General features: G+C 32.8%; 3 protein-coding genes across 3 annotated transcripts; 1 reads left to right on the top strand and 2 right to left on the bottom strand.

Annotated features, from left to right (window-relative positions):
- Nucleotides 1–2,986: 2,986 nt before the first annotated feature.
- LOC105618332 lies at nucleotides 2,987–6,290 on the bottom strand. The gene is made up of 5 exons (XM_012199875.1): nucleotides 6,108–6,290; nucleotides 4,761–4,922; nucleotides 4,473–4,680; nucleotides 3,747–3,942; nucleotides 2,987–3,179 (listed from the first exon to the last, which is right to left on the bottom strand). The coding sequence occupies exons 1-5, from the start codon at nucleotides 6,288–6,290 to the stop codon at nucleotides 2,987–2,989; spliced, it is 942 nt and encodes a 313-aa protein (XP_012055265.1).
- Nucleotides 6,291–9,619: 3,329 nt separating this feature from the next.
- Nucleotides 9,620–11,161, bottom strand: LOC105618439 (protein transport protein Sec61 subunit beta). The gene is made up of 3 exons (XM_012199979.1): nucleotides 11,093–11,161; nucleotides 10,303–10,499; nucleotides 9,620–10,089 (listed from the first exon to the last, which is right to left on the bottom strand). The coding sequence occupies exons 1-3, from the start codon at nucleotides 11,159–11,161 to the stop codon at nucleotides 10,002–10,004; spliced, it is 354 nt and encodes a 117-aa protein (XP_012055369.1). The 3' UTR covers nucleotides 9,620–10,001.
- Nucleotides 11,162–11,504: 343 nt separating this feature from the next.
- LOC105618333 (general transcription factor 3C polypeptide 6) lies at nucleotides 11,505–13,589 on the top strand. The gene is given in 4 exon segments (XM_012199876.1): nucleotides 11,505–11,663; nucleotides 13,097–13,355; nucleotides 13,418–13,495; nucleotides 13,498–13,589. Coding segments are annotated over 4 exon segments (588 nt in total).
- Nucleotides 13,590–13,790: the final 201 nt, after the last annotated feature.

Raw genomic sequence — 13,790 nt, forward strand, 5'->3', positions numbered from 1 at the left:
ATTGACTGAATTACTTCTATCTCTCTCTCTCTCTCTCTCTCTCTCTCTCTCTCTCTCTCTCGCGCGCGCGCGCGCGTTCTTTTAACAATCGAATCGAGAGTCGAGTCACGCCAATTGACCAGTTAGCAACGGACGTCCTCAGACAGCCTAATGTGGAATGCAAATGTAGTTGAGAAGGCCGTACGGAAAAGTAGTTCGATCCGCTCTTCCGCCCGGCCGCAAATCCGGTTTGCATTTCATCGTCATCTCAAAGTGCGTGCAATCAATTTTTATTTTAATCGACGACTCTCATTCCTATATTTCGTATGGATTATATGATATTTTCATAGTCCTTTCTTATCACTTTTTAGATGAACGGAAGTAAGGAACCGCGATAAGCGATGGACGACACATATTATTATCTATTATTTGTATATTATAGTATATGTATTAAACATAGACGCGCGCGAATGCAGTTGGACTTAGATATGCAAGGAAGATGCCATTCGTGTATAGCAGAGTCGTAATATTTCGTCCTCTTATCCACAATTCCTTGCTCCCTCCAAGTCCTCGATTTTTTTATTTTCTTTTTATTTTCTTTCTTTAGCGAAGAGGCACAGATAATGTTTTGATCTCTTTTTCTTTGGTACTCAAAACGCTGTGCTGCCCATGTATTGATATACGATTTTTCGGACGTGTTAAGGAAAAAAAAATTACCTTGCGTAATACAAAGTGTCTTTCACGCATCGAAAATCGACAATTTGATGTATAACGGGAATTGAAGTTTTTTCTACGAACGCTGCGTAGTTTTTCTACGGCAGCTGAACATATTCCACGAGAAGACACGAGATATATTACATTTAAGTAGCTTACTATATTATTGATAACAATTATATATATATACGTGATTTTATATATATATATATATGTATGTATGTATGTATGTATGTATGTATGTATGTATGTATGTATGTATGTATGTATGTATGTATGTATGTATGTATGTATGTATGTATGTATGTATGTATGTATGTATGTATGTATGTATGTATGTATGTATGTATATGTATATATAATCACGTAAAGGAAAAATGGAAAAAAAGATTAGTGGATGATGCTGTTTATACTTAGGACGGCGCATATGTTTTCACCTGTGGTTACATATTATTATGGATTATTACGTGCGAGTAAATAATATAAATTAGAGAATGGAAGAAACATTTGGACAAGAGAGACCATAACGTTGCAAGCACCGTAGGTAGGCCCACTCAATACAGTAAGATTATTATAAGAAGAATATATTAATAATTATTATAATATGACTGCTCGTTTTATGCTCGGCGTACATACATTTCATTGTCATTATTATATCACCATTTATTAATGATATACATACGAACAAATAAAATGTGTTTATAAATATGAAGCGAACTTTACGTAATCTCTCGATGTTTACTGATTTGCAATTTGCTCTCTTCAAATCTTATTTAAAAGATATAATATGCATTTTTTATGAGATCATATATAATTAAGAGGGCAAGATAATTAATCAACAATTCCACAACTTAGGATCAGTAATTATTTATTATCTAAACTTCGAAGACATACGTAACAATGAAGTATTGGGAAGTAATATTTGAATCATTTATTCACAAGGAATTCGTTTCATGCGCGTCATTAATTTGAATTATCGCTACATATGTTTTATAAATTTCGGAATTTCTTTTTATTTCGTATTCTGAGGACGTTCTATCGGCACGGAGATATGTTTAATATTGCTATGACTCAATAATTCGATTGAAAGCCTCGGGATTGCAATCGGGATACATGGACGTACCATGTTTGTATTGCATCTAAAATTTCTTTGTAAGCATCCTACATATTACAATATAGGATTCCTACAATATATTAACGAAACGAATAGCGATTGTGATAGGTGAAATGTAAACTTGACTGTTTTATTACGTTCGTTTGATTCTAGCGATAAATATTGCTTATTCGCTGTCGAGTTACGAAAATTGCAACACACATGTTCCGTTTTTCCTCGATATGCGTTTTTGTTAATTTTTACTTTACTTTTAACGAATCGACAGTATCAATCGCCAACTATTACAGACCATCAATTTTCAAAGTTACTATTAATTTCAAAAATGGACTACATCGTCTTATTTATATTACATTAAAATCTCATTTTAAATTTCGTTTTTGCGATATTTAAGACACATACTTTTTTGTTAGTTGATAGCGAGCGCGGTAAATCGCCTGCCTAATTTATTTCCAAGAATTACTACTCTCTTGGAACAAAATATAATATTATTCATTTAAAGTAGCGATTGACTAATTGAATATAGTGACACTTTTTAAGAGTTTTTCTTTTTAAGCCTGGATATTATTTGGAACATACAAATTATATATTATTTCCAATCTCTCTTGTTTTATCTAATCTTCTTGTATCTAAAATAAGAGTTTAAATACGTACATAAATAAAGCCGCTAATCAAGTCATTGATTACCACCGACTTGTCGTACAGAAACGATGCTCGAATTGGTCATTAAGCTACTTTTACATTGGTACCCATATAACATCGCTATAAAAATAATTTTCTTTGTTCATCTCATCATTCGATTCTATACGAAAAGTCACCGGTAACGTTTATGCCTATCGCCGGGAAGAGCTTTTAGTTACAAAAATAATAATACTTCATCTTTTATAAGCCTTTCCATTTTGAAAAGGGATTCCTTCTCGGTTCCCACATATTGAAATTGATGTGCATGACCAAGTATAGTGTAACTCCTCGAGATCATGCTGATATCGTGTTTGATTGAGAATGTTGTTGGACTGGGATTTATGGTTCGGTCGTCGAGTTTATATTTTTGTCAGTAGATAGACAGGATTCTCGATGCCACAGAGAAAGATAAAGTAGCGCTCAGAGAGCTGTACTGGTTGAAGCTGTTGCTGTCGACTGCACGCCGGACTCAGAATTCGGACGTCCGGCGTGTGGTTACAGCTACGTGGACGCCGCGAGGCTGATAGACGTTGATTCGGTGACGGCCGATCTCGGCTTCACATCCAGGGAATCGTAGAGTGGAAATTCGCAGCAGAATATAAACTTGAGGAAATGTGGCACCTCAACGTAGATAGACGGCGGTATTGGTATCAACGGTGACGTCGATCGCTTATAGTAGCGATACTCCGCGTTACTGAAAACATTTGCAGAACATGAATAAATCGAAATTCATACGAATTTACAATAAAAACAAATCCATTTATCTGTTAATATTATTTTCTTACGAATTGTAAAACAAAAATTTAAATAATTTTTTTAATCTGACTTTAAATTATTATATTCTTCTATTTACTCCAATTAAGAGTTGAGACTCCAGCTTTCTGTAATAAATAAATTAATTAAGTAAAGTAAAATAAATTAATTTAGGTGTACAACTTAATTCTTGGCCTTTTTACCCTAGAAAGTGCGATGAAAAACGTCCCGTATATAGTCATCTCCAATTCAAATACAATCCATATTAATAGTATTTCGACTGGTCTTCGACACTTTGGCGTTTTAAAACGATTATACGATGGAAAAATATTTAAATTTGAACAGGTGCTATAGTCGACTAAATGTAGGGGTCGAGAATTAAGCATTTACTTTTAATATATATAAAACACATTTTCTAAATTTTATATTTATGTTTTTGAATATTATTTTTTTTTTTTAGATTTGCGAAAATTCTCAATGCTGTTTTGCCCAATGCCTTTTTACTTACTCCCTGTATCTTTCATCCGATGCTTTTTCCAATAATGGCATCCCCGATAGAAATAGAATAATAAGCGTCGTGAAGATCGGGGATGCAATAACAACCCATTCTGCTCCTTCGATAACGTTTAGGGATATTACAAATATCCCCCACCAGACGACAATCTCGCCGAAATAATTTGGGTGCCGGGAGAGCCTCCAAAGTCCTAAAAATGTTGACTTGTAAATGCAAATTTATTTCATTGCAATCGAAAAATGATTTCAATGAAATAAATCCTTAAATAAAAAGTAATATGTATAACTCCTAATTATATATACATATTTATTTATGAGAATCAGATTGACGAAACGTTTTTATAACACTTGTCTTATTGATGAGATCTTACAAACGATGCTCTGTAAAATTTTACTAGTAGTATAAAAAATTTAATGGAATTCCGCAAAAGTATTTTCGGACGTGTAACTCACTAAAAGTAATACCAATGTTATAATTTTACACTCAAGAATGTAACTATTATGTATCATGTATTATATTTACATTGTTGAATAAAATTATAACATTGATGTTACTCTCTAAATTCTTTGAAGAATCTCATTCTGAAGAGTGAAAATTGACCTGTCTTGAAAAGGATCTATATTCAAGAGTGAAATTTCACTCTTTTAGAATGAGATCTAAAAGTTAAAGAGTATGTTGCTATTAATTAGTGTTTACTGGAAAATCAAAGGATAGTCTCACCGTCATTACACCACTTCCCATTGTTCACTGGATCTTGCTTGAAGGTGAACTTTTGCAGATCGGCGTAGGTCTCAGCTAGCAAGCCAACCAAGAAGAGACCCGTGCCGGCGCTGTCGAGCGTCGTCATCGTCTTTGGCGCGGGCGGTATTTTATGTCGTGGAGAATTGATTATTATCACAGGCAGACTGACGACGTACACCCACACAGCCTGCGAATCGACAAATCTCTTCGATATATCAGATCCTTTCTAGGAAGATTAAACGGGAGACATCGCACTCTCTATTTTACCTGAAATGTCCAGAATACGGCGAAGCGGATCACATTACTGCGACGATCGTCAAATCTCTTATCACGGCCTATTTTGACGATTCTATATAGGAGATATCCGGAGAGCCGCACACCCCACAAGCATACGAATATGGTCACCATCATCTGCCGACTATCGTATGTCTACGGGGAAGAAAGGCACGTAGTTGTTTATACCGATACTTGTAACGACTAATAATATAAAATAAGCGTCATAGAAAGAAGTTTATAGACAGGCACAAATCATCCGTTAATAGATATTAATTATATCTTGACATTTTATTTATAGCAACGGTTTCATTGAGGATAAAATTGTCGATGATATACAGTGGCAATATGTCGCGTGAATCTCGAGGTGCATTCGAACTTTGAGAAAGAAAATCAATCTAAAATAATGATTTGCAAATCTGATTCGCAAGTGCAATCATTATCGAAGATTAATTACAGTTGCGATAAAAATTAAGTGATTTTAATATAAAACTTATAATCAAGTAATAATAATAATTAGTAGCATTAATAGTCATTAAAAGGAATTGATAATAGACGAAAAAATAATTCTAATTTGTGATTTCTCTATCTAGTTTTCGAGTTTATTAAAACTTTTACAAATCTATCTTATTTAGGTTCTTTCCCGATAAACTTGTAATGTATTTTAATCTTTAGTACACACGATCATTTTCTAACCTACACTACATACAATTAAATCGTCCCGGATTAATTTTCATCTTTTTTACAAATACATAAAAATCAATAAATAATTCTTACGGTTTAATATCTTTAGAAAATACTTGTGCACTCTCTAAAACTTTTAGAGTGAATCTCTACAAAATTGTATGTAACGTATTCATTAGTTCTCATTCATAATATAATTGTAATAACGCAGGTATTGTATTGTTAAATAAGAAATTACAATTAACAAGTACGTTACATGCAACTTTGTATTTGCTGGTTGAAAAATGAAATCTCTCTCATTCTTAAAGACTGAAAATTGAACTCTTGCTACTTTTTTTTCAAGATTGTCTCAATTTTCTTTAGTCTTTAACGAGATACCAAAGAATTTAGAGAGTAAGGGTTGTGAACTAAAAAAATTTAATATATATATATATATATATGTGTGTGTATGTGTGTGTGTATATAAATGTGTGTTATAATTAAATGATGCTCCTAGCATCATTTCAAAGAAAAAAAATGTGCAGGACATGAATGATACAAAAGTCTAAGGTTTAAGAGTTAATATTTAGGCTTTATCCGCCAAATATAAAATTCTCCCTACGTGCGTTACATGTGCACCTCTTCAAAGGAGATACAAGATAGCGTATCAGATAGTACCTTGCCCACTTGACCGAGAAAGAAAGTGAGGAGAGCGAGGATGATGAAGTTAGTGCCACCGGCGAAGTCCGTCAGCTTGTCCATCTGGAAAGTGGCCGCGATCGTAAAGAAGATCAGCTGCATACCGACGGTCACAATCGCGCTCACGGCGAGATGATCCTCGTCCAAAATGTCGACCGCCATGTCCTCGACGTTAATCGTCTCCGATCTCCGAACAAATTATCTCGGATTCTGAAACGCGATTTTATCCGCGTCGATATATTAAATCATTATTTAGTTCTTTAATTTTAATTTAAAATTGAACACTTTAATATACGTACAGCCGAGAAATATCTTGGAAATGCGTTAGACATTAAGACGTTCTTCAGACGTCTTTAGGACGTTTCTTGGAAGTCTATACTGTATGGAATACTTAGAGTTTTTCTATATATCTAATTGTGAGAATGGTTCTTTCGGAATCAACAATCATTATTTGACAGAAGAAAATGTCAAGCAAATTAAATAAAGAGAATTTTTAGTTATAGTTTATATTTCGAGTATTAAACGAAAAATATTAATGATACTATATTATATTAGGTGTAGTAAAAAGAAATTCATTATTTTTCCATTCAATTTCATGCAAAAATAATGGATTTCTTTTTACTACATCTAATATATGTAATATTAATATATGTAATATTAAATGACACAATTAAAAAAAAAAATAAAATTTGTAAAATTTTTAAGATAGCAGATAATCTCTTCACATGAATTCAAAATTAATTTAATTATCCTTCTTACAAATACATTTATATCTAATAATATATAAAAGAATCATCAATTTGGATTAAATAAAAAATTAAAAAAGAAAAAGCAGCTACTGTTTAATATGAATTAAAATGCGTCTTTAATTTTCTAAATTATAAAATTTTGTGTGATTTCTAATTATTATCTTAAAAAATCAGTATTGGAACGAAAAAAAGGCGATCGATATCGGATCTTATGTCCTGGCAGATTAACAAGTTACATGTTCTAGATAAACAAACTGCTCATATACGTAGTTGTATTACGATGTAGTTATATTACGATTTCCGCAATGCGGAAAATGCGGTGCGTCGAGGATGTGTCCGTAGCTATGACACAGAGTCATTTCCAGGGAAATTCGCTAAGAAATTTATACATAAGGAACACCGTGCGCGTTCTTGGCAGCAATATTTTGAATAATTTGAGAACGTTCCAGCGCATGCAGTTTATGAATTTAGAATACCTTCGAAGCTCCCTACCTCTCTCTTTCTGCAAAATAATCTAGTGTGCATGCACATTTTGATTCTATCCATTATCGAGCGAGGTTAAATAAAACGATGTTGAACATCTCCGTCTCTTTAAATATATAAATAACGCTGTTACTTTGTTGCGGAATGACAACGTTATCAATGTTGCGAATCTCTCAATTTTTCTAAAGCAGCGAGAGGAAGAGAGAAAGAAAGAGAGGGAGAGGAGAGAGAAAAGAAATTACCTCTCCCGTAGAGAACTGCATTTCTCGCGGTAGTTTTCCAACGATACTATGCGTCCCGCCCCGACACCGTTTCGCTGGGCAGGCAAGAAGAAGAAGAAGTCGGATGTCGCCGTGACTAAAACGAGGCGCTCACTCCCGCACGACGGTATCACGTGTGTAATGTGAGTCCGCCGCGGGTCGGCGACGCTCGCGAGCCCTCGCGCGGCCCATCAACGGCGGAAGAGCGCGAGAATCGAGATGCGCGTGTCCGCCCCCTCGTGCCTCCCCCGTCCCGTCGGGTGGCCGGAGAACGGACGAGAATCGCCTCCGCGGTGGCACAGCACCCTCATGCCACTCCGCTCCCTTTCTGCCGACGCCGACGCCGACGCGACGATGCGCGTTCCTCCCGGCGCCTCCAACGCGCACGCCTCTGGAGCGCCTCTCCGCCGAAAGACCACAGCGATGAGCAGACCCCGTCCCCAGTCTTCATTTTCAGGGACATCTACTGATCTACGTCAGACGAACCTCAATTCCCCTCCGTGCGTCGATTTTGGAAGGACGGGTCGTGCTCTTTAATTGTTTGAATGAATTAAATTTTATACAGGCTCACATTTTTCTAAAAAAATATATTCAGTTTCTTTTTCTAAGCTTTTTTACAATTACTTATGAAATCACAAGATCTATACATAATTATTTTTCACACAAATTTCTTATTATTATAGGTAAATAAATTATGTATATTATAGGTAAATGAAAATCTTAGAATGTCGAAGAGTATCCTAAAAAGACTTTGCCATCGATATTGGTTTTTTTCTCGAATCCTATATATTTCTCTAGCATTTTTTCGCTCGTTCTTACGATTCTTTTTATCTCGTAGTCCATTCCCTTTCCTAATTTCCTATTTCCTTTTTTTCGTTCCCCATATCTTAGATTCCATAATTATTCCATATATTAATCACACGCATCTATTTTTTTAATATATATATTTTTTTCAGTCATTCTTATTTTTCTAAAATAGAGAAAAGTGTAATGAAGAAAAAATAAGGGAGAGAAAAGAGAAAAATTTCTTTCTTTTAGAGACATAAAAATGACTGAAAAATTTTTCCTTCACTACTCTTATCTCTATTTTTTTCTATCTTCTATGTTATTCTTTTGTAATTTTTTTCTCGATCTCCATTTATTCTAATGATACACGTTTTATATACATTTTATTTATTGCGATTATGTCCAATTCGAACGTGTCGTGTAATTCAGTGCATCGAAAGAATCAATAAATTGGATGCGCCGGCGCCTCGCAGAAAACGCTCAGAAACGGAAATATGCAGAAACCCTTGCAACATCGCGAATGCAAGAACATCTTGATCGCATGCTTGCAGAGAAAATCTTTAAATAAACAGAACCATGATTACAATAAAAAAACTTACATCTTACTATTATAACAATACTTGAAATACATGTTTTAACAAGAATTAGTATGAATTATAAATATTATGTTCTTTTTATTTCATGTATGTATCTACATTATGCAAAATGTGTCTATCAACAATAATTTATAATTCTACTACATGTAAATTATTATAAATTTACTAAAAATTATTTTGCAATGTGTATTATGTGATGATCTAGATTTTATATTTTTAAATGTCAAGTATAAGATTCCACAAAAATTTAAGAGAAGATTAAGTCTAATCAATCTAAATTTGATTCTTCTAATTTAAAAACTTTCTAACACATTCTATAAAACAAATATACATTAAGCTCTTTGACTGAAATAAATATTTTCATAGAATAAGATAAATATAAGAATGTAAATAAACTGTACTTGCGAAATTAATACGTGGTTCAGTATGAAAGCAATTTATTCGCAATTAGCGGATCCTAAATTCGATCCTACTCCTAAAATCCTCAATTTTATAAGATTGTCAAAAGTTACAAATGTAAAGAAGTATATAATAAATGGTAGCTGGCTTCGGGAACTTATAATTCACAATTCATTTACACTTACATAAATTGACTTGTATAATATCAACCACACATCAGGGTAAAAATAAGTTACATTTATTTCAATATTACATAATGTTTCATTCCTAATATTACAAACGCAAACTAAATAATTCCTCTCGTGTTTTCTCACAATATATATACGTAATTGATAAATTGTTTTAAAAAAACAGACCTTCTCTATCGAGGAATAAAAAATATGAATGTATTTTAATCATGTAACAATATCCACCATTTCATAATGTGTTTTGTGAGTCCTTTCCTTTCAATGATATATTATCCATAACATATCATACATATTAAAAATCACGCATTAACCTGTTCGAGGCGCCAATATATGATTGCACGATGCTGAAATTTGCATCGCTCAGTGCTTCATATCTCTCTCCCAGGCCAATCTTAACATATTGCACTTATATCTAGTTTCTAGTATACTTGCCCCAGATATGAAGCATGAATACAGACGCAATGAATAAAAGGGACATTACTAGCACTGGCACAGGTCCCCTAAAACAAAACAATTTCAATATTTATTATAACATTTATTAAGACATATCATGTGAAGGCAAATTAATATTGTAATAGAGAATTAAAATGTTATAGCAAATGATATTATAACAGATAAATGCTTTAAAGAGTTTAATTTACTAATTTAAAACAAATTTTATTAATTGACCAAAGTATGGATAGCATTACTTTAATCAGCTGATTTATACTTACACTTTGATGCCAGGAGAGTCGTCAGTATAGAACCTCCACATGCCACCGGAGCTTGTACCGGTATTCCTGTTCCTGGCGGAGGAGGTTACAGTGGTTTTCCTCTGTCTTACTGTGCCACTACCACCTGTTCTTGGCGCTATGGCTTTGCTGGGTGATCGTCCAACAGATCCCACGGAAGTAGCGCTAGGTGCAGCAGGCTTTTTCCAAGAAATAAGAAATAAGAACACGCGTCAGTCTTCGTTAGAAAATAATTCCAAAATTATTCAAATTAATTATACTTACCATGGTCAAACTATTTTTATTGACAATCCAAGAGGATACTGAGAGATTCGTTCAAAAATTCCACTCGCGCTCGAAATACTTCAACGGTGCTTGCGTTGTAGAAATAGTGCTTCCGTAAAATACAGATTGTTTACAAGTTGAGACGCATGAACGGGACACTGGGAAGACAATTCGTCCTTTCTTCTTCTGATCACCTCTTTGTGCGAAACTCGACAGCAACGTGGCATCAAAATATATACTAACGTATCACTCGTCGAGCGATTCGAACGCAGGCTGGTGGTACAACGCAGAGTAGCAGGCGACGTGTCAAATGTATGCCCTACACGTGGTACGCAACGAACACGTCATCGTCATCGCTACGTTTGACATCCGCGAATCAGCGCGAATTACATTGGACAAAATATTACGTACGCCATATTTAAAAGTGCCTTTTCATGTCGATGTTTATTTTAAATGTCAAATATTAATTTTTTAATAATAAATTTATATATAATAAATATTGCTTTACCTCGCAGAGATAAGAATTTTTCACAAGCGTCCAATTTTTCATCATTCCCCCAACAACTTTCGCTGACATTTTTGACCCATAGAGCATAATGTTTATTATTTCGAGGAAATGCATTCATTACATAGCTCTTGGTTATCGAATTATTACAAAATGGGATTGCACACCTAATCATTTTTAATAATTGAATACAATGTGTATTTACGTACACGTTAGATTAGAAACGCGTTAAGGTTAGAGTACTATGCTGAAACGACCAATTAGAGTAGCTCGTGAAAATGTACCTTTAAACTTTAAATTTCAAGGGCGTCAAGTGGAATACAGTCTAGATATGTTCGACGTCATTGCCTGAAATGTATTTGTCTGTTGAATTTAAATAATAACAAATAATAATTCATAACAACTCATAAGAAAAATGGAGTCGGATGGTGAGTTATCTGAAAATGAAGAAGAAATGCTCATATATGTAGAATTTGAAGGGCTTACCGGTAACGAAATGTTCGATAATAAAGATCTTCAATTGGATATGATTGGAATAGATACTGAACATCCTATAATGGAAATTAATGGACGGGTATGCTGTATTTTATGATTTATAGAATTATTTATAGAATTTAATAAATGAAAAACGAAGTATAAATCATATTTAAACTTCGTAGCTTGTTTTTAGAATGCGTTTTTATTAATAAATGCGCATTTTTTTTGTTTCTAAAATTCTGTAATATATAATATGTAATGTCATGTACATGCTAAATGCACACTAATATCGTTATAAATGCATCCTGAAACTCGTGTTTATTTCCTTTTTAAGTTTAGTTTTTCATTATCTAGTTTAGACAAAACCATAGTTTAGTAATTAATGATAATGTTATGTTTTCTTCGAAAGGAAAAATAGGACTCTTGTTTGATTAAGAGCTTACATTTAGTTAATATGGAATATAAAGAATTGTAATGTAAGATTATTATGTTTTCTTCGAAAAGAAAAACAAGATTCTTGTTTGATTAAGAGCTTACATTATAATATATATAAGGAATTATAATGTAAGATGAGAAAGAAAGTAGCTGAGAGTCAATTCACTAATCGATAGTTGCTAAGCAACTGTCCTCATGACTCCGTTCATGTCATAGACATCGATGTGGTAATAAATAGCTAGAAAAACAAAATTATCATCAAGTGAAGTTAGATCTAAATCTCACTCGATAATTTTGTTTTTCTATTAATCACTGTCCATTTCCACCAATGTAGATTAATTTTAATTTCGGTTCACTTCACTTACTCTTTGTCTTTTTCTAATCTTTAGAATTAGATTGGTGGAAATAGATATAAATCGATGGTTTTATTAAGGTAACTTTAAAAGTTACTAAAAAAAGCCATTAGCTTAACGATTAATAATAGCTAGAAATATATAATTTTTACATTATGACCAACTAGGCATATACAATGAAATACTTTTATTGTTAGCAACTGAAGATGACTAAGTAAAGTTGAAATTCAATATTCTGTTATTAATTTATGACTAAGTTGAAACATTCTATTATTAATTAATAAAAAATTATTTTAAATTATTTATCTATATCAGGTGCTTGTTATTTTGACCTGTTTATCATTTATTTAAAAATACTTATATTTGAGAAAGAGTAGTTGTAAGACAATTATATTTTACGTTTTATATTTCAACAGAACACATGATAATATTTTATATTTTGTATTTCTTAGGAACATATAAAAGTATTTTGTATTTTGAATACTAAGATTGACAATCGATTTTATTATTTAAATTACAAGATATATAAAACTTTCAATCTCTTGATTTTAAATACAAAATATATATTACTTTTATATATTATTTTGCTGAAGTATAAAATATAAAATACTCTTGTATTGCAAAAACCGTGTTTTAAATAGAAATATTTTTATTACATGCATTTTATTACATGTTCTCATCACCAAGTTAAATTTGACCACAATTAATTAAAAAATGAATCTTAATCATTTTGTACTTTTAGTTTTATGAGGGCACTTATGAAGACGCTGTAGGCACTTATATGTTCTTTGAGAAAGATGACAATCCAAAGGTGGACGATGAGGTATTCGATAAAGTGCCGACTCTAAAATATTCTGCTAAAACAAGGAAGTTACTTAAGATGCAGAGAGTGTTCACAAAACCAAGAGTCGAGGTCCTCGGTGATGCTGAACATGAGAGTTGTATTCCGAATGAAGAAATGTTAGCACAAGCTGGTGTGCCTCCAAAGTATCAAGAGGAAGGTAATGAACGAATTTCTTCAGTCTGCATACATTTTATTTAACATGAAAGCAATTTATTTTAGCCATACAGTTCTGGAATAAAGTACGTGATGAAAAACTAGAAGAATTAAGCATATTCTTGGAAAAACAGAAAATTAGAGAAGAAAAAAATCCAAAGGTATTGCGTTGGATTCAGAGTCTGATGAGGAAAACCCCGTTGTACAAAAAACCAAAGAAAAATCAGAAGAAACATGAGAAAGTAAGATTAAAATTCTAATTAAAAATTTTAATATTTAGAGAGACATTCTTAGCGTAAGGATTGTATATTAATAACATAAAGTTGACGCAATAACATCAGTGCTTTGGATATTGAATTGGAAAGAGCAATTTTAAATGTAAATTAAATATTAATTTTTTGTTGCATCGCTAATTTTGTTTAATTTAACAATAGAATGT

The sequence above is a fragment of the Atta cephalotes genome (genome assembly GCF_000143395.1).
Source record: "Atta cephalotes unplaced genomic scaffold scaffold00016, whole genome shotgun sequence".
NCBI classification, from domain to species: Eukaryota; Metazoa; Arthropoda; class Insecta; order Hymenoptera; family Formicidae; genus Atta; species Atta cephalotes.

Excerpts from the sequence above, each read along its gene's own strand:
- LOC105618332 (XM_012199875.1), bottom strand. The coding sequence starts at position 6,290 with ATGGCGGTCGACATTTTGGACGAGGATCATCTCGCCGTGAGCGCGATT. Across the intron at positions 4,681-4,760 it reads CCGTATTCTGGACATTTCAG|GCTGTGTGGGTGTACGTCGT; the intron begins GTAAAATAGAGA and ends GTCGATTCGCAG. Across the intron at positions 3,943-4,472 it reads TGGGAAGTGGTGTAATGACG|GACTTTGGAGGCTCTCCCGG; the intron begins GTGAGACTATCC and ends CAACATTTTTAG.
- LOC105618439 (XM_012199979.1), bottom strand. The coding sequence starts at position 11,161 with ATGTCAGCGAAAGTTGTTGGGGGAATGATGAAAAATTGGACGCTTGTG. Across the intron at positions 10,500-11,092 it reads AAAATTCTTATCTCTGCGAG|CCTGCTGCACCTAGCGCTAC; the intron begins GTAAAGCAATAT and ends TCTTGGAAAAAG. Across the intron at positions 10,090-10,302 it reads GACTCTCCTGGCATCAAAGT|GGGACCTGTGCCAGTGCTAG; the intron begins GTAAGTATAAAT and ends GTTTTGTTTTAG.